Here is a 25,055-nt window from a genome sequence, read left to right on the forward strand (position 1 = left end):
CCTCATTCTAATTTTTATTGATTACATTTTATGTCAACCACTTCAGCAGTTTGCTTGGGGCTGGTTATTGACAATCTGTAACTATCACCATCATTGCACAGAGAGGGTGGCTTTATGTGAATGAATCAGATTAGGAAGTTTCTGCTATGTAGTTTGGGATGTTTCTGGAACACCAGAGTTTCCATCTGAGCATTAGGAAACACATCATCATGGTGGGCGACTGTACACTGGGCAGGATGTGGAGTCTTCCTCCTTGGAGATCCTCAAAAGCCATCTGCACATGGGCCAGGGCAACCTGCTCTGGATGGACCTGCTTGAGAAGGGGAGGTCCTTTCCCATCTCAGACGTTCTGTAAGTCTATGTTCATTGTAACCCATTTTATTGTGAAATACACTTCCACAGCTATGTGCATATCTCAGCTACCGGTAGAAATATCTCTAGTTATATGGCTACTCAGTGTGGGAGCAAATGTATGGATGTAGCAGACTGTAGCAAAAAAAAACAGTATCTGATTTAAAAAAAAAAAAAAAACTTATACAAAAGCATTGGCTGCTTTGTTTATTTTTTATTTTTATTCTGAAAATATGACCATTTTCCTCAGCTAGATCAGCAAATTCATTTCATTTTCCACAGAACAGTCTCTTTTTATTTCCCTGGTGGTTTCTAACACCTCTGCTACTGGTTTGTGTTGCTGCAGATGGCAGCTGTGAGGAAATCACACCTGGGAACAAGCCCTTTACAGAGCCTTAGTTGAGAGCTGCCTTCACCCTGGGTATTCCTGGGACTGGTACTTTCAGATCGGAATCAGAACATCTACATTAAGAGCCAGAAAACAAGGCTTTCTTTGCTCATGTTTCATCGTTTCAGCAAACTGAAAAACTGAACCCCAACTGCCTATCAAAACCAAACCACTGCTAAACTCTTATGTAGTTTGTATACTCTTTGGCTACATCTAGAAGGAAAAAAAAAGAAAAAAATAAGAAAAAAAAGTGACCTTTATAGATGAAAGGATTTCAAGATCTAAAACAATCTGAGCATCTGCTTCCACCTCCCAGGGAGGCCAGAGTACCTCACATGCCAATATGTTCTTTGAAGTGACTCAGTGAAGAGCCATAGAAAAAATGAAATTCCAAAAATGGCTTTCAGGAAAAAAAGAAAAAAAGAAAAAGTTAGGAGCTCAATATCTCCAATCACCTTGCAGGAACAAGTCTCATAAACTCTCATAAAACAATACCTCTCTAGCTGTTTCTAAACAAGTTAAGCATCTCAAACATTAGTTTCTGGTCAGATCTAGCTTGTTCTTACAAAGCCCCTCCTTCCCCCCCTTTTTTTTGGTATTTATTAAACTGCCTGATTTCACAGCATGATCCAGCTGAGTACAGACCTCCATTCTGTTCTTCTTGTACCCTTAAAAATAGCACACATTGCTCCTGATGTGAATTTAGATGTCAAAATGGACCCTCTGTTATTCTGCCACCAGCAAGGGAAACACATAAAACAGTTATTGTTTCATCTTCCCTTCATTCCTTTAAAACAGCATCCCAAACCTTGCCTGTGCCCTTGTAGAGACTGTTTTAACCATGAATGTCTTTACTTCCCTCCCATGCCATGACGTGCCTACTTCAAAACTTGTCTTGCTTGCTCTTCCTCAGATCCCAAGGTGTCTGTGATAGTAGGTGTGCCATCAGTCTGTTTTCCTGAACTTCCTTTTGCTTCTGCCTCAAAGTTTTGCCTAAGTGGTGGGGATTTTTTGAATATTTTCTTCCTCTGGTTTCCTTTCTCAAGGTTCTGCAGTGAGCCAAGAGTGGGAAGGCAGAGGGTGCTGGGTTGGCTGTGTACCTTGGGCACAACAGCCAATACCAGAAGCACTCTGTAGAGTCAGTCCCTTTGCCAGATTCCAGTCTGTATTTTGGCAAGAACTTGCAGTGGTTTAGGGCAACAGATTCCTGGCTGGGAGAGGCTGGTGGATCCTAGAATGCCCTGAATAAGCTGCGTAGGCATCCACAAGTTTTTCACCTCTGGCATGACTGCAGTTGATGTACAGGAGTTACACAGAAGACATGTAGCAATCGTGAAGCAAACATACAACACGCATTCAGAAAACACACAGCAAACATAAAGTAGACCCAGCAGACATACACTGGATGCACAGCAGACATAACAGAAACATAGTGGATGTACAGCAGTCACAATGATGATGTGCAGCACACACCCAGCAAATCCAGAGCACAGCAGACAGAAAACAGAGACCCAGCAGGACATGTACAGCAGATGTGCAGCAGACATGCAGCAGATATGCAGCAGATGTGTAGCAGATACGCTGCAGGTGTCTCTTTCCAAGTGAAAGAAATATAATGTTTTCACAGGGAAAATGGAACTGGGCAGAGTTTACAATAACGACAAAACCACTGAGTTGGCCTAAGAGTAAACTCTAAGGAACCCTCTACTGAACACTGTTATTTCCATGTAAAAGCAATCTTAGCTTCTGCTTTCCATGGTGACTAGAAGACCTCTGAGCAGCACAAACATTGAATGACTTTCTGGTCAATGAAGGGTGCTGCTTTCCTTCCCAGTTCCAGTTTTCCCAGAGCACACAATGAGCTGTGCAGAAACTGTGGCAACTGTTTTTCTACTTGTGTTGCATTTGCCCCGTGCTCTGCAGAGCCTCCTTCACCAAACCTGCCAACACAGAATCAAGAGCTGTGCTACAACACCATGAAATTTCATACTATGGTCAAAGGTGATAAGTAAATCTGTATTTTGACTTTGAACATGCTTACTTTTTCCAAGAGTCTGGGCATCTGTTGCTTCTCCTGTGACTAGCAGATAAAAGGAGACCTTGAATGAAGAACTGATTCTGTTGCCTTGGATTTCAGTGCCCTGCAGGTAGGGGAACATCCTGGGCTACAGTTCCTGGTTGCATTAGTTTGGGTAAAATACAAAGCTAGCTTGTATTGCCACTGATACTCAACTGTAAATCTCCAGTAGGAAGTAGACATACGTCAGTAACTCAGATGATAAAGTTTTCTTTGAGCAGATGGAGGCCCTATAAAGCCTAAGTTTCAGACCTCAGGTCCCCAACATACAGAACGGATGGATGGATGGATGGATTATTTATTTATTTATTTATTTATTTTATATAGGACTTTCTAGTCCTATAGGTAAATTACCTAGAGGGTGAATGAAATTAGATTGCAAAACAAGACCTCAATAAGTAGAATTGTGTTTTGTAAGAAAAAAGTATCTTCAGCAAAGCTGTGACAAAAACAATTGTGGACATAAGTAGCAGTTATCTCGATCCTGGAAAACACATGCTGGAAACAAATGCTCTTATCAGCAAGAAGGTATAGATAAAAGGCATGTCATTTAGTTGTTAAAGAGCAACCATGCTTCATGGTGAAATGCTTCAAGGAATGGAAAGGTGAAAACTAGAGGAAAATTCATTCAAGTTCAGTAAACTTGCCACAACATTCTGATTATTACTGGTCATCAGCATCTGCAGCCATTTCAGAGTCCTAAATTAAAAATCAAGAGACTTTTTAGCTGTGCTCACTGTCAACTTTATCTTCTGGCTAGCCAGCAGTACCAAGGTGGTCTTATACAGACACGACGCAGTCCTGAAGAGGCATAGTTATAATGCTGAGACTGTGCTTATACTCTATGACTTTTCCTTTGGGTATTAGAGCCACAGGAGTAAGAGAGTGTCTGCAGGCAAGGAAGAGTCTGAAAAGACCTCAGATACTAAAGATATTTTTTTTTTAAATGAAAATGAATATGGACAAAAGAGTAATGCTAAGAAAGAACAGAAGGAAAAGCAATCGCAGCCATTGTGTCTTCTTTGTCCACTTTAAATAAACAATAGAATTACAGAGATAAGCACAGACAAAGTAAGCATGAATTTCAATTGATGGCACTAAATCCTGCCTGCTGGCAGGGACTACATTTGAGAACTGGGAGATGCCAAGAAAAAAAAAAAAAAAAAAGAAAACACTTCAGAAGAGCAGAACTACAGACATGAGATGTGAAAATGCAGGGCTGTTAGTAAGAGAAGCCTTTCTCCCAGATCCACAATGGAGTCTAAAGCATAAGCAAGCACTGAGAGACAAACCACAGCACAAACTTGCCCACAGGCTCAGGGTGCCAGTCTGCTGGTGGGGACAGAACACAAGTGGAGTCCGGTTGTTCCTGTAAGCAGCCTGGGAAATACAGCCTGAAGCACTGAATTGTTGCCCGCTAGCTGAGCAAGCAGCCCAAATGGGCTCAGTCTGCCAGTTATTGTCAGATGTCTAGTGTGACCCCAGCAGAAATGTTCTCATTGTTAAAGGTAGAAGAGGGCAGACGGCACAGCGTGTGATGTTTGGGCTTAGAATGTTTTGCAGACCGATGCTAGACAAAAACTAAGTAAAGTTACCCTGAGCTTCCTGCTTAACCATGTTATGTTGTAACATATATTATTATGTTATGCTTAACCCCTGTGTCCTCAACACATGGATATGCACATGGATATTTACCCAGTCCTCCAGCCGTGGGAAAAGGAATAGCCAGCTAGAGAGAAGTCTCTGAGTCTTCTTCAGCAAACTCTGCACAGTCACCAAAGGGCTGCTTTCTGTAAGAACTGCAGTGCCCTGCAAGTAGCACTTCTCCTGCCAAGCAGCAAGACCCACAGCTAATGAAGCCTTGGCTACGTGTAGCGCGTGCTTTCCAGAAAACAGGCACTGCAGCCCAGGATTTGTCTCCCCTGTCATGGTTAATTGGTGTGCTTCGGTTGTCACTGGCTTTCAGAAGTGTTATTTCCATTCCTTAAATCAGAGGAAGACAGAATTGAATGAAAATCAGTGTACTGCCAGGGCTGGAGTAATTCTCAGAGGTGCCCTGGTCTGCACAGGGTTATTCCCTGGCTGCTCAAACGTTTTCCTTCTCACTGGCCTCATCCTCACTCCAGGCAAATGAATGATAATTTCAGCCAGTGTAGGTGGATATGAAAGACTTGTTACCTTCCCTGCTGTCCTGCACTCACTGTCTATAGCATTAACGCCATCATCTCCACGGGCGATAATGGATCAGTCCTGACTGCCAACTCAGATCCTTGGGAACTACAGAAAGTGGTGCTGCATTTCCATCAGCATAACTGCACAGGTCTCCTTTATCAAGCTAAAAACTTCCTCGAGAAAGGTTATGGTAAAATGAAAGCAGAACCTGGTCTGCAGTATCTGTATTTTCCCACATCTTAACCTAACCTTCCTTCCCATGTTGCTGCAGAGCTATACCCACCCACTCTGAGATGGTTTTCACTTGTTCTTTACCCTCTTCAGACCACAGAGCCTTCACAGGAAAGCAAAATATTAGTCCCTTTGTCTTGTTTGCCACACTGCTGTCAGTTGCTTGGCACTATATCAGCATTTTTAAATACTCTTAGAAGGCAGCTTTCCAAGGTGGGAGACTTCAGATCTCTCCAAACAGCAGGATATAGATCTAAGATAAAGCTGAATAGACTCCTAGTGTGTCTGAGGAAACAAAGGCCCTTACACATTCAGCTCTCCAGGGTCAGGTCATGAACCATGTTCTCACTTTAAGAGCAGCCAGTCTCCTCCTGTTCCAAGGACAGCAGACAGAAAGCAGGAGCTAAGGAGGGCTTGCAGAGGTCCAAAATTCACACAGGCTCAATAGGAGAAAAAGCCCCCAAACATCCTTTGCTCAAGTGGACAAAGGTCTGCTGGCAAATAGAACAACAACCTAGGGAAATAAGTACTGATAGGACCAGAAGGATTAATTCAGGAAGAATTTACTACAGCTTAACTAACACTTTGGGCCAATTTCTTGATGGAAAAACCCCTTGACCAGTGACTGAGCTTCCTTAGCACCATCCCTGAGCTGTGACCTTGGAAATACTCTGCTCTGGTGCATGCTCAGTGGCCCAGCAAATGGTTCTCCCAGTTTGTTGATTACTTTGTGTATGGATGGAAAAGATTGGGCTGGGAAACTGCTACCAGAACACAGGGACCCTTTTCCTTATCTATCAGTCCTTTATTTCCCTCTCTGATACAGCCTAAGGCTTCTTCCTGCTGGGTGGAAACAGATTTTCAGTGCTGTAGCTGTTTCATGAGAACTACTTTCCAAGATATTCTCTACTCAGTGGAAAAAGGAGTCTGAGCTAAAAGGGTCAAGCTGGGATATGCACTGAGCAAATGACTTTCTGCACTGGTTTGAGTCTCCTGGCGAGGACAGAGATGCCAACACTTTACATCTCTTGCAAGTTTTCTCTGCTCTCCTTAGTGCAATAAGAACACGTGGAGGATACTGAGTAGGTGCATTCAGAAATTAGTACATTTTGTAATGTACTTGTAATGGCTTTTATAAACTTTGTTAATAAGATGTAATAAGACTTTGTTAATGAAAGTATGGCTTACACTTTTATCACGTCCCACGTGTAAGTCAGGTGAGTGACCAAAGACAAATGATTTCTTCTCTGTTTCAATCAAAACAGTAAAACATTCAGCAAAAAACACTCTCCTGCCCTGCCAAAGTACAACTGTGCAGGACAGTATTAGGGTTGGAGCCCGGTGTTTTACGGAAGGGTAAACAGCAACTTCCCCAGACATCACATTGGGTCTATACCTGGTGGTTTCAGAGTGAGGAGCAGCATAACTTCACTATCCAGCCACAAACCTAATGATCACAAGATAAGAGACTTCCTCCATGATACTGGCCCTCAAAATAGGCAGGACAGAATAAAGTCACAAGAATACATCCAAATGCAGACCTTGAGCCTTAAAGGGAGTGACTGGAGGAAGACAAGAAGTCAAGAGACTATTTTCTAGACGTTCTGGACACCCAGTACACACACATTTCTGTGTAAAAGCTTTGCTGTTACAGATATTCATTTGGCAAATGCCAGGTGCAAAGGTAGCATTGCTCCTCAGCAACTGCTGACTACCCGCAGCTATCTGTAAAAGAGATCATCTGAGCTCCTAACCAACGCAAAATAAGCTGGTTTTGTTCAGAGCATCTACAACAGCCAGTGGAGTCATGCTGAGACCCTGATCAGTGATTATGGTGAAATCCCCATTCAACAGCATCCTTGCTGGCCAGCAGGACCAGGTGAGCTACTTCCCTGTCTTCTAGCACCCTCACACTGCGGGTGCACCTGGAATACTGTTCTAGAGAGATATGGAGAACCTGGAGGTTCATCCTTGGACTAGAAGTTGATGACCTTTGTAACTGCTTCAAATTGTCCTTCTTGCAAAGTGCTTAGCTATTTCTTTTCTCCAAGTGCTTAACGTAGTCCTGAAGGTCTCTGACTCATGGTTTGTTTTCAAAATGACTGCCTCTCTGGTCAGCGTGGAAGTAAACATTTTAATGACTTATTTGCATGCATCTTGAACTCTCGCTTCCATGATATTTTGGGGCTATTTATCTTGGGTACTAACGATCTGATAAACCTCTTGTAAGGATTCACAAAACTGATCTCTAAAACAAACTCTGAACTCTTGAATTCCCACTTATCAATCTCCAGACTCTGCTTATCAGTTCCGCAGAAAGACCCTGCTAGATAGCAGTTTAATTTCACAAGATATAACTAAAGCCTGTTCCTATTTGTAAGCACAGCCACATGGCATCTGTCAAGGGTCCATATAGTGCAATACCTATTCTCAAACAGTGGCCAAAAATGGATGCATGCAGAACATTATGAGAGGAGTGTAAATATAGGTAATTATTCCCCGCAGCATTGCCCTCAACTACACTACCATAAAGATTGGGATGTTCCAGTAAGATGTTTTTTATGAAGGGAAAAACGGGTGGGACAGCCTGCCACTGAAGTCATGGGAGTGAAGACATCAATGAAGGGTGTTTCAGGTGAGTTACTATCCCAGGCTTCCCTTTAAAAAGACAAAACCAAGGGAGTTAAGGTCCAGTGATGACCTTCCTCCAGGTCCCGGAGGAAATGCTGTCTGAGCAAATGAGTGGTGTCCCTAGCAGAGATGACCTAGGTGAACAGGAGATTCCCAAGACGTTCCCCACCCTCATCTGCCAGACTCTGAGGTCCAATGCTTACTTCCAGAAATGTTCTTATTTTATTTTATTTTAATTTTATTATTTTTTTCCCAATGGAGTTTTTTGAAAGGCAATAAGCTGTCATTTGCCACTATTGGCAAATGTCCTGTTCCTCCCCCAGTGAAGATATGCTCTTACAACCACTTTTGGGCGTTTATCTTCCATAATTTGCTCTGGCCCCATGGGAATTATATTCTCCAATTATACCATTCCTAGTACATGCAGATGAAACTGTGCTAAATACACCCTCTCCTGCTAGAGCACAATCTCCTAATTTTAGGATCTCATTAAGTTTGCTCAGTCTTACTTTTCCTTCTGTTCTTCTCTCTATATTCTCTGCGTGTAAATCCATTTGGGGGTGAAGCAATTCTGACATCTTACATGGGATGAATGAAGGCCCTTTAGCATTACAAGAAGGAAGTTTTGCTGATAGTTACTGCCTTTCCTGTCCCTTGTTTTCATTATTATTATTTTTTTTTTTTTTATGTCTTTCAAGTTTCAGATAAGGAATATTAGGAGTTGGACTCAATGGTCCTTGTGGGTCCTTTCCAACTCGGGATAGTCTACGATACTCTGGTTTATGGGGAAATCAAAGTATTCACCAACAACAGAGATTTGTCCAATTCTCAAAGCACTAATTCTTGTTCAGTTTTAGGAATGTACATTGCCACTTATGCTGCTTTAGATTTCCCCAAACCACCCACCAAAGGGTGTTACCCTTTGCTGTAAATTCACCAACTCAGTGACAATTTAGCTAGTTCCATAATAGTCAGGATTTTTGATTTGATACTGCAGAAAAAAGATGTGTCTACTGCTATCCACAGAAGACATATTTTAGGGATGAGACATGGAAAATCTTTTTAGATTATTTGCCCTTGCAGCTTATTCTCTTATCGTGAAGTTCATGCCTGTGCTAAGTCAAATAAGATTAATTTGTATGAACATCACCACTACGTTCTCTAGTCTGACATGACTGAAGCATGTGGCTTTTCTAGGGAAGATGATCTTGCCTCTCTACCCAAGCTGGATATTTTTTTCCTATTATTGAATGTTCATTTTGGTTTTAATCTTAGCCTGATTTTTTGTTAGGCTCCAGGGACCATCTCACACAATAAGTGGGGAACACCATTGCAGGAATCAGTCACCCTTAGTCTCAGTGGAGATCACTAGGGGGATGATAATTACTGCCAAATGTGATAGTGGTTTTTGTCCACGTATCTTGCCATCCACAGGGATTTGGGATTGTGTCATGGTGTGAGAACAGATTTTAAACAATGTTGACTTTTGGATTGCTGGCCTGTAGAGAAGCATATTTGTGTCCCTCTGTTTCTTGACTTACACAATTCCTCAGATGTATTGCAATTATTTCTTTCAGTGGTTTATCAGCTTTACAGTTCTAGGACCAGGCTATCTGTATATTTCTGTGTACCTCCCCAGGCCTATACGTGCTTTTGTGATGGAAAGTTTGCTAAGTAATTTGCAAACAAGAAAGGAGAGCAATACCCCTAGAGAAGCCAGCTGCTTGTATCAGCAATAAATACACAGGAGAAGTACGTCAGGCAACCCCCTGTTGATGTACGTTTAATGACTCGGTCCTGAAAAGGAGGTGCTTAATTTCTCCCACCACAGAAGTCATTCTTTTGTTCTGTAAAGCAGCACAACATATGTTTAGCTTTTAGGAATTAGCTTGTCACAAAGATTTCAATAATATTTGGTTCTAAGAAAGCAGTTTTAAAGGTGCAGCAATGCTAATTTTCTGTTAATAGCAGCAGAAGTTACACACCTTAGAACTGGCAACAGCTATTTTGCTGGGTAAGACCATGAGTACAAAAGAACTTAGAATTCAGAACATTTTTAAGTTGTTTGCTGAGATGACCTACAAATCACTTTCCTAAGGCTTTCAGTAATACCCAACCTGTGACAGCCAGTGTGTTGCTGAGATGAGCCCAGGATGAGGCTGCTCCATGCTTTGTCTGGAACAATCACCAAATTTCTCTGCAACGGGGTGATAAAAATGGACCAAGACAGTAAAGGCAAGCAAGTGACCACATGCAGGACTTACTCAAATGGGAGATTATCATATTGGCAACAGAAACATCCTTCTCTGATCTCATCAAAGCCCCAGACTTGTGATGTTTCTCACAATTCTGCTACCAGACCCTTTACTTTCTCTGTCTCATGGAGCTGCCCCTACTTCAGCCCCTAAAACCTCAATCCCACTACCCAAAAAGTGATGTGAACTGGCACATAGCTTCCTCCTGAGCAAACAGGTTACCCAGGGCAGTGGGCACAACACCAAGTTTGCTGGAGGTCAAGAAGTGTTTGGACAACCCTCCCAGACACGTGGTCACACAGCGACTCTGGACACACACTTACAGAGAGGGAAAAAACAGGAGGATGTTGCCTGGCTGCCACTGAGGTGACTAGCTCACATCAAAATAAATCCTTATGCTTACAACAAATTTCTGCCCAAGCTTAGGTGACCCAAGCCATGTGAAGCAGACTGCAGGATACACCCATCCTTGGAACAACTATAATGTTGCACACATGCACGGTCATCATGCACTGATGTGTTTGTGAGCTGCATTTTGTCCATTTCTGGTATACAGCAGTAATCTCAACTAAGTCACCGCAACAGCAGATCATGAAGAGGGAATTTTGCCAGAGTCCCCAGACACCAGTGGTGTCAGTTAAGGGTTGGCTCCTCTGCGTTATTCATTAGCAGGTATTTCCTCTTGAGATCTGTGAGCTTAAATAGACAGGATATACAGAAGAGAGAAAAGGCACTTTGAGAGAGAGCAGAACCGTGCTCATATTAATACACATCTGTTTTCTTTTTACCTTACTTAGAACTAGAGAATACAAAGTTTATTTTGCTTATGAAATAATTACATCAAAAATTGCTCCTTCTCCCCTGCCAAAAAAACCTAAGTCTCAATTTTTCTTTAAAACATTATCTCAGTTGTGGACCAGGAAATGGACAAGCTGAGCCAAAATGGAAGATTTTGTTTTTTATTGAGTTATCTCAGGCCGTCAAAACCTTTCCTTTGGCTGTTGGCACCTCTATTTTGATGTAAATGTCCTAACATCAAAATATATATATATATTATTATTAGTCATCTCGTTTATTTAAAGAGCATTATGGTCAGATACCAATTGTCATGGTGTATCTTCAGTACAAGCCAGGCTACCCAAGACTTTCAGGAATCTTTTATGTTTCAGAAAGACAACCGTGTCTCCATATCAAGTTTATCAAAAAATATGAATAGAAATGAAAACAATTTTTAAAAGATGCATGATTATTTTCCAGTTTCATAAAACTAAAGAAGAAAAATGCAAGGAAAGACTATTGGAGACTCTATGGGTTTTGGATTCAGTCTATTTTGCTTAATGCCAAGTTCAAGCCTAGTAATGTTTACAATCTTTTTAAAGCAATTTGTGACTATAAAATCTTTTGTTATACATCTTTTCTTTGTCAGTAAGTCTATTATTTCCCTTTATACAGATCTTCATGCATTTGGTATGAGTGATGGTAGGGAAAGTCTTCTCTTATTTGAGTATATTTATGTTTAAATCCTATATATCAGCAAGGAACCACAGGGAAGACTTTCCATTGAAAGAAACTAAAAATGCAATTGATTTCCTGGAACTGCATACAATTTAATTTGGAAAGCAGAGTTACCAACTCTTCCATCTTTTTTTTTTTTTTCCCCTTAAAACTCTGAAACAAATTAAATTTCAAATCCATTTCTTAAAAATTCCAAACAAACCCCTATAACCTATTAAACTCTATGCCAGACAATCTTTTTGCCATGCCAACACTTGCCTTTATGTTTCCCGCCAGTAACAAGAAAAACCAGCCTAGACAAGAAGTCCAAGAGCAACTATTTAATAATATAAATTAAGACAAGGAAAATTTAGGAATGAGAGTCCTAAGTCAGAAGTCTCCTGCTGTTGCCTTAATTTTGTTCCTTCTGTAGTACTTGAACTTCAGCTTTATGACTAAATCTCAAAGTTTACATGCGCGGAATACAACAAATCCAAGCGCAAGGTGCTGCACCTGGGCTGGGGCAATCCCAGACATGAGTACAGACTGCATAAAGAACTCATTGAGATCAGCCCTGCAGAGAAGGACTTGGGGGTTCTGGTGGATGAAAATCTCAACACGAGCCAGCAGTGGGTGCCTGGAGTCCAGAAGGCCAACTGCATCCTGGGCTGCATCAACAGAGGAGTGGGCAGCAGGTGGAGGGAGGTGGTTGTACCCCTCTGATCTACCCTTGTGAGGCCCCACCTGGAGTGCTGCATCCAGGCCTGGGGCCCCCAGCAGGAGAACAATGAGGATCTGTTGGAGCGGACCCAGAGTAGGGCTACGAAGATGATCAAGGGGCTGGAGCACCCCCCCTGTGAAGGCAGGCTGAGAGAGCTGAGGATGTTCAGCCTGAAGAAGGGAAGACTACAGGCTGACTATATTGCAGCTTTTCAATACTTAGAGGGGGCCTATAAAAAAGATGGAGAGCAACTTTTTGCTTAGCCAGACAATGACAGGACAAGAGGGGATAGTTTTAAACTAAAAGCAGAAAGATTTAGACTGGATGTAAGGAGGAAATTCATCCCTCAGAGGGTGGTGAGGCACTGGAACAGGTTGCCCCCCAAGACGTTTTGGATGCCCCATCCTGGAGATAAGGCCCTGGGCAACCTGATCTTTGGTGGGGTTGCATCCCAGCCCATGGCAGTGGGGTTGGAACTAGGTGTCCACTTAAAGTTTCAGCAGGCCTTGGAGCCCAAAGACCCACATTCTCCCCGTGGCAGGAGTATGGTAGGAGAAGGCAAGAAAATTTTGCTAGAGTCTAGCCCTGCTCTTCCCTGTCATGTTCATTCTCATTGTATGTTCTGAATTTTGGGGTAGACGTGTGGTGCCAGGAGTTTGACTCGATGATCCTTATAGGTCCCTTCCAACTCAGGATATTCTATGATTCTATGATTGTTGTTAAGTGCAGATGTCCCAAAACAGACTTCTTAAAATTGGAGAGTCCTAAGGCATGCACTTCAAGGCCTTGTAAGAAAAACAGCATTTGAGGTGTGGGCAACCATAAGCAGCCCCGTTCTTTTCAGGCAAATGACTTTTAGTGAGTACTGTAGTCTTGTTGTTTTTCTTCAGGTGCACGTGTCGTTTCTATCTGTCAGTGGAGTTGGTTACACACCCCACAAATTTTCTCTTTAAAAGTATTTAGTTTGCCTTAGTTCAGGGTCTTTTTCACAATCTCCCCACACAATAAGTGAGTCTGGTTGCCTAAACTGAAAGATTAAATTAATAAGTGGGACATTTTAGCTTCCGCTGACTTTTAGAAGCACCTTGGTTCTTTCTCTAAAGAAGTTTTCATTATCCAGGGAATTTTACACAACTTTGAAGTCAAGAGATTGATTGATTGATTGATTTTTTTTTTTTTTTTAAGGATGAGCTTCTGCACTGAAAGGACTTTGACAATGGCACTTTGGGGATACCAATACCTCTCACTAAACTTAAAGTAGCAGCTGGGATGGTAACACTGCAGGAAAGATTTGCTTAAGCTTTATTCCTTTTAATGAAATAAAAAAATATAAAAAAATAAAAATTATCCTTGATCTTATCAGAGGCAGAATCAGGGCCTGAATCACGAAACTTCTGGCCAAACTAGTTTTGTTTTGGGCATCAGGTCTTTTTAAAGGCGTGTTTACAATAAGCCTAAAGAGACAGTGTGGAGAAAATTATAACTACTGCTAGTGAAAAAAAAAATCTGTTGCTTGTCATGTAGAGCATCTGTATATGGAAACATAAATCCCAGAGACTGATACTGCTGCTAAGTAATTAGGAGAGTTAATAATCTGCATTTACAGGAACAGCAAACACCAGGAAACACATGGGACTTGAAGGTGGTTTTGCTGTGCTCTGCTTCTACTAGGACTTCAGGTCAAAGCAAACTGACTGGTTTTGCCCCTGAATGGGACAGCCCTGTCCTCTCCCCATTCCTGGCTTCTCACTCCAGTGCTGCATCATCCTTTCCACAAGCACTCAGGCAGCAATCCAGGTCAGAAAAGCAATTCAGGAAAGCAGTGCCAACACTAACACAAGGGCGTAAGCGGTGTGAGGGTAAGATCCCATCACACAGTGACAAAAAAGCTGATAATAGCTAATAATTACTGTACTAAGATGCTTGTTGAACTACAACACCAGGAATCAGGTCATTAAAATGATGCTGGAAATTGTCTTTTTCTATGCACATCTCAGAGTGAATTGGAAAAGTGGTGACTTTTAAGCTTTGGACGTTTGGCACTACTGTGCCCAAGCTTCCCTTGACAATAAACATCATCACACTGTCAGCTCCAATTTAAATTGGTGCTGTGCAGCCCAGAACCATAGCCCATAGCTTTCCCTCCCCACTGCACCTGAGCTTCCAAGCTTATGGATGCACAGGTTTATCTACATCCCAGCAATTCTTTCTGTCCTTTGCAGTCACTTCCTCTCCCTTCCCCAACGTCAAGTGGAAATTAAGGCATCAGAAGTCTATGGCATAGCAGCTTATGAACTCATATTTGCTGTATCTGAAAATTCATTTAGACATTTCTCAGTCTTTTTGCATAAATCATAGCAATGTAAGAGGTATGATGTATGTCTGTCTTTCCCAAAGATTATCTCCTCATCTATCTTCTCAATTGCAGTGGCCATTTGCTAATTAATGGGCTTGACATAATTAGTTCTGTTTAAAGTCAAGCTATAGCTGAGCTTTTATTCTGACTTGAAAAAAACAGACAGCCATGAACTTACAGGAAATCATACTGCCAGCAAACAGCTCAGCTGGCTGCAGACTAATCATCTTTTCTTTCCCCTTTGTTAAACACATTCTTTCTCTTGGAAACTGTTCAATAGTTCATTAAACTAATAATCCCATTCAAATCTTGCCTCTTAAATGGGTTTGTCAGTGCTGTTTCTTTCAGGAGACAGTCATTTTAAATTGCCTCTACTTTAATGGGTTTAACGATAGATTAAATCAGGGCTTTGGCTGTGACTTATTGCTCCACATTACTTTATTAGTTATTATTTGTAAAGGCAATGGTGAATAACACGCTCATGTATTTTGCATTTTTTTCATGCTTTGCATTTATATCATACTTTCTCTTTACTAAGGAAGACTGAGTTGGGAACAGAGTTCCAAGTAATGTTATCCAACAGAACCATATACAATCTTTCCTCCTACATTGCTGATGATGCCTCTTTTTACCAAAAAGAGCTCACTGATTTGCTTACCAACAATATATCTATAACTATCCTCATAAAAGGAGAGCTTGTGTCAGTCACACAGGAGTTTTTAGAGAAAAAATTCTCACTACAAGCTCTATGGTATTAAATGATTGTGTATTTCTATTAATACTAATTGAATAAGGGTTCACAAAAAGTCACCGGACACCAAAGGAGAGCAGATATCAACTGCTGCCTGGGCTTACTCAGGGCTTTTCAGGAAAAAAACTTGGGGAGTTATTTGCAGACTAGGCAGCTGTACTATGTGCAGAAGTAGGAAAGAGCACCAAATAAATTCTTGTGTGTTTAATTCTTCCAGAGTTGGTTAACACTTTGATGTGTAGCAAGCTGGGAGGAGGTGGAAGAAAGTTGGGTAACACCTGTCCATACAGTTCAGGTATGATTCTATTTCCTTGCCCAAACTTAATATAATAAAATGTAGAGATGGAAAGAATCCATGGTTCCATCCACTCCTTTTCTCTAGGCTAAATAACCTCAATTCCCAAAACAGCCCTCATAAGACTTGTTCGCTAGACCCTTCACCAACTTTATTGCCATTCTTTGGACACACTCCAGCACATGATGCCCTTCTTGTAGTGAGGGGCCCAAAACTGAACACTGTACTTGAGGTGAGGCCTCACCAGAGCTGAGTACAAGGGGACAAATACTTTCCTAGTCCTGCTAGCCATGCTATTTCTGATACAAGTCAGGATGCTGTTGGCATTCTTGGCTACCTGAGCACAGTGCTGGCTCCTATTCAGCCGGCAATCAATGATTACCCCAGGTCCCTTTCCACCAGGCAGCTTTCCAGCCACTCCTCTCCAACCCCATAGCAATGCATGGGGTTGTTGTGATCAAAGACCCAGCATTTGGCCTTGTTGAACTTCATACAGTTGGCCCTGGCCCATCGATCCAGGTTATCCAGATCCCTCTTTAGAGCCCTCCTACCCTCAAGGAGATCAACACTCCCACCCAACTTGGTGTTATCTGCAAACTTACTGAAGGTGCACTCATCCAGATCACTGATAAAGATATTAAAGAGAACAGGCCCCAGTACTGAGCCCTGGGGGACACCATTTGTGACTGGCCTCCAACTGGATGTAACTCCATTCACTGCAATTCTTTGGGCCCAAACATCTTAATATGGTCAAAGCTCTAGGCATGAAGAAAAAGTTAAGTAATGTGTAAGATGCAGATAGCCTTTGCTTAGAACCTTTGGTTATATTTTACAGCAGCCACAAATCCGGATACCTTAAAGCAGCAAAAAAAACAGGTCAGGGAAGGTGTTCATCCATAACTGCTACTCTCTAGATCTGTTTCTAGGCAGAGCAGGATGAGGGACCAGGACAGGCTGGGGAATCTACAACAAAAGTTACTGGGTCTGTGACTCTTCAGGGGATGGCTTTCAGTGGCTGACAGCCCCATCTACAACAGTGCAGATGGTGACATCTGTAGCTGCCTTCTCAGACCAGTAGAACACTACTTAAAATGTCATTCTTTAATAGATTTCTCATCTCAAGTGGTTTATCAGAGACAGAGAGAGGGAGATTTTAAGCAGAGCAATCGCTGAAGGGCTAGAAATACTGAAGGAGATTTCGACACAAATCCAAGGAGACTGTCAGGGTCATTTGACAAAGAGCATGGGAATTGCCTGAGGCAAGATCTCCAGCCACTCTGGGTTTTGCCAGTTCTCCTTTCATTGTCCACCATCATCCTCTCCCTTGCAAAAAGGCTGCTCTCCCAAGGGCTGGGAAACAATGAATCTTCAGTTATCTTAATTTATAGTTGCACAGATTTCCCTAAACAGACCTTGCACTTATCCCAGTGGGGTCTTTTCTCTTCCTACATCAATTGTTTCAGAGGGCATTAAGAAAGCAGAAGACAAAAGGAGAGAGGTAGCAGTGTGGTCCTTAGCTCTCAGCAGTGGACTGGGAGACCAACACTTCAGGCCTGATTCTGAGGCTACCTCAAATTTACTGTGTGGCCTTTAGTTGCTTACATAACTCATAATTTGAGTATTACTTTACTTAAATGATAGCAAATGTCTGAGGCTTTAGAGAAAAGTTTTCTAACTTGGGAGCTTGGGCTTCGTTTTTAAAGCATTTGTGGGATTTGGACCCTTCACATTCCCAAAAATCAAAAGAACTTAATCTCTAAGCTATTTTTGAAAACAGTATCTGGTCACCTAGGTCACTGAGTTTCATAAGATCACTGGATTCCAGGGACCTCCATTCTTTTCTATTCCCATTATGAACATAGTGATCAATCACATATTGCCCTGGGCTGCCAGACTGAACAAGAGTTTCTGGATCTGGTAGACAGTCACCCCATATCCTTTATAAGAAATGTCCATCATCATTTTTATCACAAAGATTTGGAAAGTTTTTTTAAACAGACTACATCCACAAAGATACCTGAAAGAATCACAGCAAAAGTACTTCTGGATTATAATGGAAGAGACATAGGGTGGTCCTGCCCTGCAAATGAGCTAATGGCTGCTTTTGGTAACTAGTTTTGAGAAGAACAAGCCCCAGGGCAGCTGCTGTCCATCTTTTCTAAATCCACCATAGCAGAAACAATTGGCTATGCATTTTTGAATTCAAAGAGCAAATGGTGCCAGCACCACGGCCCTGCCCATGGCAGCTCTACTGCCAGGCTCTGTGTTCCAGCTCCAGCCCACACATACATGTTTGTCTGTCTCGGCTGAAAGTGTGGTGCTCCATCCCATTCAAAAAGCATTCTCCAGCAAGTGCTGGAGGACTCTGGCACAGCCCAGGCTTTGCGCGTGTATCACGTTCTGCTCTGATTCTGCCCACGGACACAGGAACACTTTCCAAGAACTACAGCCAGGCAGACTTAAAATAACTCAGGATCGGTGCTGGGGCCAGGAACCATCTTGAGAACACACAAACACAGCTGAGCTCCAGCACAAGCTCCAGTGTTCTCTAGCTGAGCCCTGTATCCCTCCTCAGGTGGAAAGCCCTCACAAGTCCAGTTCTCACACTGATTTGGCTAGAGATGAGACCACAAGCCACAACTTCGCAACAGAGGACTGAGTATGGACGCCTGCCCATGAGCAACAATCGAGAGAACAACCATTATGTAAAAGCAGTTATCAGAGGCAATAATCTCTCGGTACAGCCCAGAGCATCAATTGGTAGCAGAGAGATGAGTGACATCAGGGTTGAAACCCAAGTTGGCAGCATCCCTGCTATTGACAGTGGAAAGCCCAGCCAAAGCCATCACCCCAGGCAAATGTCCAGGATTCTTCCCACCAGCAGGCAGGATGTGGATGGCTCCTCACAGTCCTGGTGTGAGCCCCTAAAGTGCTGTGATCCACTGATCAAAGCCACAGAACCCAGTGCACAGCACCCTGTTCACACAGGAGGAGTCTGGGTTCTCTGCCTGTTTGGCTGTCTCCTGCAGTACGAGCTTTCCTCCTACCCTGGTCTGCAAAGCAGATTCCTTCCTGAACTCAATGAAAAATAGAAAAGGCAATTCTGTAGGCATGTCTCTATGTGCTATAATAACAAACAAAGTTCTGCTTTGTAAAATAGAAATGAATATTAAACATACCCTCGTAAAGTGTCTTGGCCTCTTCTTCTCACTCTGTTTGCTGGCTGTCTTTCCTCATAGCCTGCAAATCTGTCTGTCTGCAAGTCCCCTTCATATTGACCCTGGGTTTGTTCCACATACAAAACTGCTGTACATCCCAGCATGAACCTGGCCAGCCATAATACCCCCATGATGGCACGGATTCCACGATTCCCCTGGATGCCCCGAAAGCTTCTTCCAGCTGGAGGGTCCCTGCTGCCTTGGTGGAGGATGGATTTTGGCAGCAGCCCCTAAGTGCCAAGGTGCCTTTCTGCTGTTCCCTTTCTAGAAGCAAAGACAGAGGAAAGAGAAAGAAAGACAAACAAGTGTTCTTAAGGGCTTTCATACTTTTAAAATGATTGTTCACCCCAGGCTGTTCCCCCCCAGAGTTAATACAGTGAGATCATACAGTCACACTGAGTTTGGCTCATTGTGCATGCAGCCAACATGCTCACACTATCATTCTGCACCACATCATCGCCAAAGCCTTCCTTTCCCATGGGGCAGAAACCAAAACATCTCTAAGGGTTACGACTCTGCTCTTGTATCCAATTTTTCTGCCTTCCTGGGGAAGAAATGAAGAGTGACCTGCGTGTAGCAGGTCATGATACTGAACTTGGTGTGATACCTAGGTTCAGAGGATCAACACAAGATGCAGGGCTATGAAGCAAGAGGAGATTAGCACTTCAAGGAAGGGTGGATCCTATTTATGGACCATCTTCCTAGGTCCCATAGCTCTGCTTTATTGTACTATATTCTAGCCAGGCTGGATATGTGACAGATTAGTTGCTTGAAAACAACCTCCCAGATACCTGGTATTTCAAGCAGAGGAATTGCTAGAAAACACATCAGAGGGGTATATATGTCAGCGTTGAGGTAGGCAAAAGGGTCGCGTGTTCACAATGGAAGACTGAGGTGGGACTACAGGATGAAGACATGGTACATTAAGCTAAGTCTGCTTTCTGTGGAGGATGAAGGAACAGAGTAGAGGAGGAGGGTGAAGGGACAAGGTGGAAAGCTGGGTGTGCTGGGGGGTATGTAGGAGCAGAGACCCTTAGCTGGGCTAGACAGCTGGGAATGACAGACCACAGGGAAAGGGATGGTATGGGGTCCAAAGCTTCTTCAGAGGGCACGGAGTGGGCCAAAGGAGGCAGACACCTGTGGTTATGGACACAGCTCGGGATGAGCACAGCATTACCAGCTCTCCCGGGCTGCATGCCAGCAACAGAGCCCATGAGCTAGGCCATAGGTAGACAAGGACCAGGTCCATGCTGTTGCCCTGAAACACGCCAGGGCAGTTTCTCAGTCCTCAGAGATCTTCTGCCCTAAGCAAGCCCACGTGGATCAGTCTTGATGAACAAGACCCCTTCCTGGGACAAAAGATGTGAGCCCTTCTCCCTTCTTTGGGGGCAGTGACATGGGGTAGAGGGTCCTGTGGACAGCCTCTGGCCAATATGTGCAGAGCCCAGGACCTGAGCCCTCAGGAAAAGCTGAGGGCCAGCTCATGCCACGGAGCACTAAGGCACCCACAGTGGTCTCTGGAGCAGCTTAATTTTAGTCCTTGCGGTCATTCTGGGTCTTATGTGGCACTGAGGGCAAAAGGAAAATAAACCCAGGCAAAGGGCACAGATCCTGGCACAGCACAGACCCAGGGGGAGGAGTGCAACCAGAACTAGGGTCTTCCTCAGTGATGAGGAGCATGGCCCCAGGCTTGGGCTGAGGGTGCAGGAACAGGCAGTGCTGCGAGGCTGGGCTCAGAGGGGGAGACCAGGGAGGCTATGAGAACACTCACTGAAAAGACTGAAAAATGTATCACAGAGGAATGTTCTCCCCAGACTGCACCCCCTGATCCTGTGCCCTCTTATTCCTCCTCTTAGCCCCCCATCACCCCTCCCATTCTCCAAATCCCCCAGCCCTGCACTGGCACGTGCAAATGACCCTTCAGCTCCTCCCTTGCCCACCCCCATGCATCGGAGTTGGGGTCCCTTCCTTGCTTCTTCTGGTCGGGGGAGGGTTAGAAAGCATCTCTCACCTCAAGACCCCAAAGTTTGCTCCTTCAGGGAGGAATCCTCACAGGTTTCCCCTCTCCACCCAGAGTGGAAATATCTGCTGCTTCTGACAGAGGCACAGGCTTTAAGTCTGCTCCTGCTGGGAGGGACAGGGCCCCTGAGCCTCCCCTAACTGTCCCCCTTGCTTTCCCACAGCAGTACTTTCCAGTTCCAGCCCAGCCCCAAAGCAGGCAAAATCAGCCCAGACAAGGCAGAAAATGCGTCTGAACAACAACAAAAAAGAAATTCCTCACAACTCCAGAGCGGTGTCCCAGCTGGGAATCTCTCAGCTCTTGAGGGCATGCATTTTTCAGGCTCTAATATTTCAAATGCAGTGAATGAGAAAGACAGAGTGGGAAGGAAAAGGCAGGGCTGGGAGCAGAGGCAGAGACAAAGAAACTGCCTTTCCTGCAGCAGCCTTGCAAGCTCTGCTGCTACTTTGCTGCACATGCCTGTCTGCTGAAGGCTGGAATATGATTACCTTCAGCTAGACAAAAGGGAGAGCATTTCCTTTCCTCCCAGAGTTCTCAAGGTAGCTCACAAATGGAAGCGAAGTCATTAAAAGCTTAAAGTTTTACACTTCCAGAGATTTCTAGCCTTCATGCAGAAATTTAAGCTGAAGAAACTCCAGATTTATTCATTTCCTCACAGAGAAATCAGAAGCAAGACAAATGATCGATACACAGGCACGTACTATGAGAGCATTAACAAAAGTCTTACTAAGAGAGTATGGAAAAGTCATTTACACCATCAAAAGAGAGTTAAAAAGACTCAAAAATTATTTTCAGCTTTGAGAAATTCCATCCAACACCACTTGTAAGAACTACACTGACAAAGTAAGGAGAGAGCCAATCACTAAATCAGATTTAAAACTGATCTGCAAGTTTGGAAGGAATCAGGAAAGACTTTTCAAAACCTTGCCTTTGAGTTTGCAACTTAAATTAATTAAAAATGCATAAAACTTAAAAAAAAAAATACAGTTAGGCAGACAAAGAATTACAACATCAATTACAGAGAGAAAGAAAATCGATCCTAGCTATGCAGGATTGGATTTAGTCCGAAACTTTTTAAATACCTTTACGTCCTGGAATTGGTGATGTACCCAGAGCTCCTTTGTTTAGTGGAGATCTGGGCAGAAAAGAAGGGAATAAAACCCTCACCCTTGAAGGAAGAGAAGAAAAGGTACAGCCTAATCCAAATTGGACAGGGGGAGGGCCTTGCGGTGGAGGAAGGGGTGCAGGAGGAGTGGGAGTAGCAAGGGACAACCCTACCGCATTCTTGAGCCAAAAGTTTTTAACTTCAAGGAGGGACTGGGGCGGGGGGAGAGGTTGGGTTTAGCAAGAGACGTTTGAATGCAGACATGATTATCACCTAGGCATTCTTTGTGAGTGGAGGACTCGCTTAGCTCAGTTAATTAGGGAACACTTTCAGTTCAGCTGGATGCAGTGACTGCTTGTCCCAAATTTAGGCTGGAGCTGCAGGAGGCAGAAGGGCATTAGTAACAGTGACTTCACATCAAAAGATCTGATGAAAAATAATTCATTTTCAATTTGGGGGTGATTCTTAATCTCTTTTTTAGAAAAGTGATTGTGTGTCAACAGTAGCAGGAAAAAAAAAAAAAGACTTTCAAGTAAAAGGTACTTTTCTTGCTGATCATTTTCTTTTACTCAGCACAGCTGATGTGAAACAATTAAGCAAACACAGGTAACCTGAACACAGGTAACCTGAACACAGGTAACCTGAAGGTTAAGTGACCCAGACCAGGACCTTTACACTCAAAAGTTACCTGGGCTCCGAAAGAGAAAATCTTTGACATTACAAGCATTTTCACTAAATAAATTAATTAATTAATAATTCTATGATGATCTTTGAATGCCAGCTGTGCAACTAATTCTGCTCTTTTGTTCCATACAATACCTTTTTTTTTTTTTTTTTCTTTTTTCCTCTGCCTCTTGCTTAGGAAACATTACTGATGTCTTCTTTTCTTTAAATGCAAAATAAAATACACATGTTCCTCCTCCTCTTTGAACTCTACTCTGTGCACATCATCAGAAAGAAGCACAAGTCCCCGTGTGTGGACGGATTGTATGCCAGAAGTCTCCCCAGAAACCCCAAATCAAGTTGCTTTTCAGGTCAAAGATGTTCGGATAAGTGTCTGAACCAAATGGACCCTAAAAGGCTGTGCTCAACACACCAGCAACGTGAGGAAGCTTCCTTATTGTCCCACCATCTGGCTCAGGGCTCAGTTACCTTTTTACACTCAGCAGCTGAGGGTTCAAATACAGCTCACAATTCAGTTTACAGAGGTGCAGAAATTCCAAGCCAAGCCCCAAGCTGACAGGGAGATTGTCATCTCTTCTCCTCCTGCCTCTCTTTGAGGCGTCTTCACTGCCTTCTTTGTTCTTTTTGCTTTTCCTAATTAACCCCCTACTAGCTTTATAGAAGTCAGAATGATGCTCAGCCTAATTAACAACAAACTTGTGGAGACTAACAGGGAAAAGGCAGACCTTGATTTTACAAGCAGCCAATAATGGAGCATTTCAAGGAATGCAGTTCTGTCAACAAGTCTGTAGTGTTTTTTACAGCTCAGCAAGATATATAAACTATTTCCTGGGCCCGACCCTGCAGTGCCTATTTATGTTAAAATAAATGTGAATTTCACCTGATTAATGTCTGAACTGCTCATACAGAGCAACACAGCAATGAAAGTACAAGAAAATACATTTTTTCTCTCTCTCAAATGCACAGCAAGTTGGAGGGTACAACTGTTGATGCAAAAGATTCCCTGTGTCAGCTTAGGCTAGTTAAAAGCATGTTAACTCCTACATTGTATTCATAACCATGTTTACATGATCAGTAGATAATTAAAGGTATTCTGGCACAGAAAAATACACACAGGGTCTTTGTTGTATTTTCAGGAACTCTGGAAAGTCTATGACTTTTGGCCATCACATATTTTAAAAAGTAAGTGTCCAAAAGGTGATACTGCATAAATGAAGAAGTGTTCTTGTTTCTTTTTTTAGGTGCAAAATCAACCACAGATCTTTCCTTTTGGAATGCACTTGTAATGCCAGATAAATTTTATTTGGGTCTACAGTCTAGTCTATCTGGGCTACTCAAGACTGTTCTTTATGCTTAGAATAGATGCTATCCTGTGCCTCACCTCTGGCATGATCCTGCTCAATCCATTTCCTCTGTTAATTCACATGTAACTGATCTCAGAGAACACATTTAATTAACATTTCCTAGGTTCATTTGCTTTCCTCTCTCTAAAACCTCTCTCTGAGGGGCTGCAGTTGAACACAACCCTGCAAATAATCGGCACGCGAGGGAAATACACTTTTTTTCTACATTCCCTATTCAATGGTTAAGCAGCATTTTAATCCATTCAACATATGCAAATCTCTTTGAACATGATGCTTTTAGCTCCTCCTTTATTTTCTAGATCGAGGCTTTTCAGCACAGCTGTATCTGATTAAGTCACAGTATTCAGACATTACAGCAAGATCTCTTTCAAAGTCTCATTCAAGCCTCCAACCAGTTCTTTATTTCCCCACTGTCACGTCGTTGTTGCTGACCACACGGAGTTACTAAGATTTGTATAATTTCTCTAGCTCTCCAGCTGCTTTCCCCTTGGGTGGCTGAGTATTTTGGTATTGTTTTTGTGCACAATAATACATTCATCCAAAATGTTCCTGTGTCTACCTGCTCTGAGGTATAGAGAAGGCAAATGAGTAACTAAGCATGTAATCTACCTCTGATGCTTGCGTCCAATGTAAATTTAGAGCAGGTCTGAAGTTGGAAGAGTCATCTTTACTTCAAGCAATATTGGGGTGTTTTTCTGCCCACTGGAAAACAAGAACTAGCAGTGAGCCCACTTATGCCTGTGGAAGTGGTGGACCGGCTGATGTTTTTCAGCTAAATTGTTTCATGGTCCACAAAACTGCCAGGGAGAAACTCTGAAGTGGAAGGAGCAGTTGGATGGCAAAATGTACTCCCAACCAGCCCACAGAAAATTACCCTACATATTTATATTAAAAAGTATGTGTCCCTGCACAGTTTTAAAAAACCGTATGGAGAATCCCTAT

General features: G+C 42.9%; 1 protein-coding gene across 5 annotated transcripts in view; it reads right to left on the reverse strand.

Annotated features, from left to right (window-relative positions):
* LOC101790805 (fibrillin-2) overlaps positions 1-23,357 on the reverse strand; it is a 116,513-nt gene extending 93,156 nt beyond the window's left edge. Inside the window, exons 1-2 of one of the 5 annotated variants that reach the window (XM_038169201.2) lie at positions 23,218-23,357; positions 18,902-19,204 (exon numbers count right to left, since the gene is read on the reverse strand). In XM_038169201.2, the coding sequence (XP_038025129.1) occupies positions 18,902-19,071 (170 nt within the window). In that variant the 5' untranslated portion in view covers positions 19,072-19,204; positions 23,218-23,357. Of the gene's footprint in view, positions 1-18,901; positions 19,205-20,951; positions 21,107-21,221; positions 21,242-22,042; positions 22,228-23,217 lie in introns of those variants that run through there. The other 4 variants (XM_038169199.2, XM_072029151.1, XM_072029152.1 and 1 more) reach the window with 4 other exon arrangements.
* Between the last annotated feature and the right edge of the window lie 1,698 nt (positions 23,358-25,055).

This window comes from Anas platyrhynchos, chromosome 29 (genome assembly GCF_047663525.1).
Source record: "Anas platyrhynchos isolate ZD024472 breed Pekin duck chromosome 29, IASCAAS_PekinDuck_T2T, whole genome shotgun sequence".
Taxonomy (NCBI): Eukaryota; Metazoa; Chordata; class Aves; order Anseriformes; family Anatidae; genus Anas; species Anas platyrhynchos.